The sequence below is a fragment of the Cydia fagiglandana genome, chromosome Z, assembly GCF_963556715.1.
Source record: "Cydia fagiglandana chromosome Z, ilCydFagi1.1, whole genome shotgun sequence".
Classification (NCBI taxonomy): Eukaryota; Metazoa; Arthropoda; class Insecta; order Lepidoptera; family Tortricidae; genus Cydia; species Cydia fagiglandana.
Window position 1 is genome coordinate 37,142,726 of NC_085959.1, and position 6,000 is coordinate 37,148,725.

Below are 6,000 nucleotides of genomic sequence, written 5' to 3' on the forward strand. Positions count from 1 at the left end.
TCTAAACTATGGAGTATAGGGTTCAACCACGAACTGCTCGCTTTTTTTGCTGACTATCTAAAAGACAGGACACAATTTGTCAAATATGGACCCTATATTTCATCTCCGTACCATACTCGATCGGGTGTAAGTCAGGGATCAAGCCTCGGACCTTTGCTTTTCTTAATAATGGTCAACGATCTTGTGAGTGACCTCAAGTACGCCAAATGCTTACTATACGCGGATGACCTCAAGCTGGTGATGGATATCGAACAGGAGTTGGATTGCTTAAAGCTTCAGGAGGATCTCGATCGGGTATATCGTTGGAGCGTCGCGAACAAACTTCACTTCAATAACAGCAAGTGCCAAATAATGACATTTACACGTCGTCAACGTCCAATTAGCTTCAACTATGAAATAAACACTCAGGCGATAAATCGTGTAGTTTCAGTTAAAGACCTTGGAGTCAAGTTTGACCGCGAGCTCACATTCCATGAGCACATTAATAGCCTCGCCAAAGAGTCGTATCGTAGGTTAGGTTTCGTGATGAGGAACGTTAGGGACTTTCACAATGCCGGCGTCATCAAACTCCTCTATACGGCTCTAGTTCGTTGCAAGCTGGAGGCTGGCGCCTGTGTCTGGAGTCCTAGTGAGGCCAAGTATAAACTTATTTTAGAAAAGGTTCAAAAAGCTTTCCTGCGCTTTTTCTACAAAAAGCTCTATGGATGTTACCCATTTATGTATCCGACTAAGTTTTTACTTGGCGTTCTAGGTCTTAACTCTTTGGAGGTTCGTAGAGGATGCGAGCGGTTGGTAACAGTGTGTAAGGTGCTTAGTAACAAAATTAACAGCATGGAGTTACACAATGTTCTCAACTGCATAGTCGTGCCTCCGAATAACTCTCGCCGGCGACCATACCTACAGCTGTGGGACGGTACAGGACCGCGCGCAACCGCTGCGCGTCGCAACTCGCCGCTGTGCGACATGATCAACTCACTCAACGGGCTCCTGCGCACGAATCCACAAGTGGATATTTTCATAGATAAGTGGCCTAAACTAATGTCCAGGTGCCTCGCTTATTGTGAGAGTGAATGAATAGATGATGAATGGAAAACTTGTAATGTGAGATTTTATTGTTATAATTGTATACTTAATTTTTAATGATGTTATAATGTGGTTAAGTTTTTTTTAAATTCTATTGATATAATTGTATAACTTGTATAAGTAGTAGCAAGTGTAATTGGTATAAGTATTACTGTAACCGTTCTTGTGATATTAATAATAAATAAATAAATAAATAAATAAATTATATAATAATATTGTATTTATACACGTTTATACCCCTTACTAACTTTGAAAACGTGAGCACCGATGTTTTGTGTTACATATTCCCACTCCAATACCTAGTAGGTAAGTGCTCGTTTTAGGTGTGAACCTGGTGTATCACTTATCAATATTCAAGACATTTCGGGGTTTTTCCCACTAGTTACCACCAAGTTGTTACCAGTGCCTTCCTAGATATTGTTAAACCGTCACTACACATGCTACTTACTAGGTTTGAAGGTGTCAAAATCTCCGTTATTTATGTCGATTTTTGAGCAGGTGTCTTTGTAATCGGGTGAGGACTTACTAGGTGGGTCCAAATTAGCGTTAAAAAAATTCTGAAAAAATCCCGTTTCTTTCCAAACGGCTCGTTTTTTTCGGATTTTTACGGAAAAAACCATGAGATTTACCGCTTCAATTTTTCCGAATAAAACGAAAAAAGCGACTTAAACAGGTTTCAATCGGTTATTTTTCTCAATACTGGTGACATTTGACATCGGATCGGTGTCAGTGTCAGTTCAGTTCAGTTGTCACAGTTGTGTCATTACGCTTATCAGTCGGTTGGTTTTTTCTTTAAAAATCCGAAACAAACGGACAAAAACGAAAATTTAATAAATTCTCGAAATAAATATTTGATTTTTCCGGCATTTTCAACGCTAGTCCAAATAACATAAAAACAAATTTTGAGAAATTTGTTATTTACTAGGTTTTGATATGGAACAGCCGTATTGTGCGGTTTGTTTTTCGGTCGGGTACCCTTACCTACTTCAAACGGTTAGCCTTAACGGTACCGTTTCAAAAAGGTACCTGTTAAATTCTATTTGTTCGGGTACCGTTACTGTTGGATACCTATTCAATTGATACCTTTATTTTAGGTACTGGTATTTTTCCGTTTTATTCGGGTACCATTACTGTTGGGTACCTATTCAATTGATACTTTTATTTTAGGTACTGATATTTTGCCGTTTTATTCGGGTACCGTTACTGTTGGGTACCTATTCAATTGATACCTTTATTTTAGGTACTGGTATTTTGCCGTTTTATTCGGGTACCGTTACTGTTGGGTACCTATTCAATTGATACCTTTATTTTAGGTACTGGTATTTTGCCGTTTTATTCGGGTACCATTACTGTTGGGTACCTATTCAATTGATACCTTTATTTTAGGTTACCGGTCTTTTGCGGTTTTTCAGTCCTTGAATCAAATACACTGTTAATGTCTGTCCTTCGGGGCCCCCTGAGGATGGGGGCTCTGGGCACGGGCCCCGTGTGCCCGTATGGTAAAGACGGTACTGGTCAGCCTTCTATAGGTAGTTATTCTACCAATTTTTTAATACTTACCAATTCTAAGCTGTCGTCATTCATGTCCACAGTATTTTCTTGTAGTTTGCTAGTTATTGCAGCGGACGCTTCAACAACTGCAACACTCTCTTGCACGTTTATAGTAGAAGTATCTTCCTGGCACTCGATAGTTGATGTATTCTGAAAATAAAAGTAGGTAAGTTAAAAAATCTAACTAACATTGGTCCTGCTATTTCAACATTGTATCGCCTGTTGTATTGTATTGGTGGGTGTCTGGGTAAACCGAGATGCAGATCCTTAATTGATATTTTTTTAATTTATATTTGATCATATATTTTATCATCATATATTTTGAAAAAAAAATTTTTTTTGTTAATGTTATTAGTTTTAATCTCAATATGGAAATATTTACTGGAATAAATAAATCTCATTTATTCAACAATTGATGCAGACACAAATTTGTACAAGACTGAGTGCCATCTTAAATTCCATCCTAAATCATTAAGCTATATACGAGGGAAGGTAAAAATATTCGCGGAATGAAGTGGAAGGAGGTGAAATGGTACAAAACCTTTTTTGTTTCTCTTTTACGAGAACTCTTTAGAAAAAAAGAATGTAGATGTCAATTCAAAACCGTCATTTGTTTTAAAGATATCGCCCTTCAATCAAATTATTTCGGAATAAACGTGCGACCATGGAGCAAATTGAATATCGTGCCGTGATAAATCGAAGCAAGAAAAACCTCCGCAAATTATAATTAATGAAATGAAAGCCGTCTACGGGGACCAGTGCCCTGCTAAAACCATGATTTACAAGTGGCTTGGTCTCTTCAAACATGGCAGAGAGTCAATTGAAGACGACCCTCGCCCAGGACGGCCGATTGAAGTCACATCATCGGATATCGTTCAAAAAGTTGAAAAACTCTTACTAGAAGATGCTCGACTTAAAAAGAAACTATTAGCTGCATTAGTTGGTGTATCAGACACAATAATTTTGAGGATCCAAGTTGTCATGTGACCATCTTGGCATGACGAAAGTGAGTGCTAGGTGGGTACCGAGAATGCTCAAACCGCAGCAGATGCAACAACGAGTTGAAGCATCGAAGCAATTTTCGGATCTGTGCGGTGACAATCCTACCCACATATTGGAACGAATTGTGACTGGGGATGAGACTTGGGTTCATCATTTTTAACCTGAGTCGAAACAAGAGTCGATGCAGTGGCATAAGAAGGGTGCACCACCTCCAAAGAAGTTCTGGGTATCAGAATCGGCTGGAAAGGCGATGGCTACCATATTTTGGGATTCAAAAGGAATTCTCATGATCGACTACAAGGACAAGGGTGTTAACATAACTGGGACATATTATGCAATGCTATTGGAAAGACTACGTGAAGCCATTAAGGAAAAAAGGCGGGGAAAACTATCAAAAGGTGCGTTGCTGTTGCACGACAATGCACCGGTTCACAAGAGCCATGTTGCGACTGCTGCTCTTAACAGGTGCGGCTTCGAATCGCTGGTTCACCCACCCTACAGCCCGGATCTGGCCCCCAGTGATTATTATTTGTCCCCAAATTTAAAAAAAGAACTGCGAGGAAAAAAAATTTTGTGACGATGAAGATGTTAAGGAGGCTATTTTGGCTAATTTTGAGGGAAAAATGAAAAATATTTTACGGTATACATAAGTTAATTAGTCCATCTGAAAAATGCATTAAACTCAAGGGAATATTGAAAAAGAAAAATACTTATATTGTTTTATTTAATATGCAAATACTTCATTCCGCGAATATTTGTACCTCCCCTCGTAGCATAGCAGAAGCTGGGATTGAAACCCGCCAAGTTCAGATGCCTGACTGCCGGCCTCTGTGTAATGCAGATTATTGCTGACCTAGTGTCACAGGCATATCAAAGTACTTGTCTCTATCCATCATTTTGACATTTCCATTTGTTAGAAAGAGATAAAATTCTAGAGTGACGTAAGAGGTTGCTAAATTTTATGCATAAAGGTGACAGTCCATTTCCAACAACAGCTGCACTACTGCTCATTTTACTATGGAAAGTGACAACAACACAGCGACGCGTTCAGTACTGGTAGTGCAGCTGCGGTTAGAAATGGAATGTTACCATAAGGGTAAAACTTGCCAGGCATACAAATTTGGAAAGAGTCTCCTTCTCCGGCTCCAGTGCTTCTGTTGTTGGCAATGTTTCAGTTGGGGCAGCCGGTGCTGGTGGCACCTCTGGTGTTTTAGCCTGGATCAGGGGGCATTCTTGTGGTTCACTGGTTGATAACTCTTGCGGTGGCTCCTGCAAGCGTAAAAATCAATTTTTACAATGGCAGATACCTACAGTTCTACATCTCTTTTCATTTTCTATACCAATGAAAGATGTTATATGTAGATTTAGTTTGGTAACGCCTGATGGTCTAGCATTAGTTGCATTCACGCGCGCGACTCCATACGTCAAGCGGGACTTCAAGTATGGAGTGTATGGACTCGCGCGCGAGAATGCAACTTATGCTAGACCGCCTGGTATGGAGCAACAATAATATATAATTTTCATCAGTAAAAATATGTACTGCTACTTGCAATGACTTTGTTGCAAGTAAACATTGAAATTGAATTGCGTCCCTGAATATTTCAAATGGATAAATAAACACCACATGCAATACAATAAGTGAAACAACAAAAAGGTATAAATTTATGAACATGGTGGCATAAATTTATACCTTGAATAATTCAAAAATTCCTAACAATCTGATAGTAGCAATATAAATACGATAAAGAATGATTATGTTGCTAAACGATACAAAAAATAAAGATAGCGAGGGAAATTTATGTACATGTTCTAATAATAAAAAAAACGTAACCTGGCATATATTTTTTAGAAAATTTATATTATACCTCTGGCAGCGAGCTCTCTGCTGTTCTCGAGATATTTTCTGTTTGCTGCTGTTTCAAATTGTAAGTGCGCCGTGTTATTTTAGTTCGGGCCATGATTTGACCAACAGAAATGTTTTGTTTGAGCGGCAACCCAAAGGTTGATGCCGGATTTATTAACTCAAGCAAAACTACATTTAAAAAATGGACTATTAGAGGTACGAAGTATCTTATTTACTATTTGAGCAAATTTGTAAATAAATAAAATTTTAATGCGCGACGACGTAGCACAGATACGACAGAAACATGACTAAACAGGTAACAGATACCATAGATCGTAGGATCCTATAGAGTCTGGCTAGCCAAAAATTGTTGACAGATATTTCGTTGTTGTATCACCAATTGTCTATGATTTAAAAAAGAAGCTAAAAGTCAGTTGTCAATTTATGTCATTCATTCAAATTGTTTGGGGTTTATAAGGGGTTTATTTTAAATAATATTAATAATGTCTATACTGAGTGCG

The 6,000-nt window shown here is 38.4% G+C and overlaps 1 protein-coding gene across 1 annotated transcript; it reads right to left on the bottom strand.

The window, feature by feature from the left end:
* Positions 1-1,436: 1,436 nt before the first annotated feature.
* LOC134679159 (uncharacterized) lies at positions 1,437-5,746 on the bottom strand. The gene is made up of 4 exons (XM_063538030.1): positions 5,502-5,746; positions 4,753-4,905; positions 2,644-2,784; positions 1,437-1,493 (listed from the first exon to the last, which is right to left on the bottom strand). Exons 1-4 carry the CDS (start codon positions 5,592-5,594, stop codon positions 1,437-1,439), a joined length of 444 nt encoding a protein of 147 aa, XP_063394100.1. The 5' UTR covers positions 5,595-5,746.
* Positions 5,747-6,000: the final 254 nt, after the last annotated feature.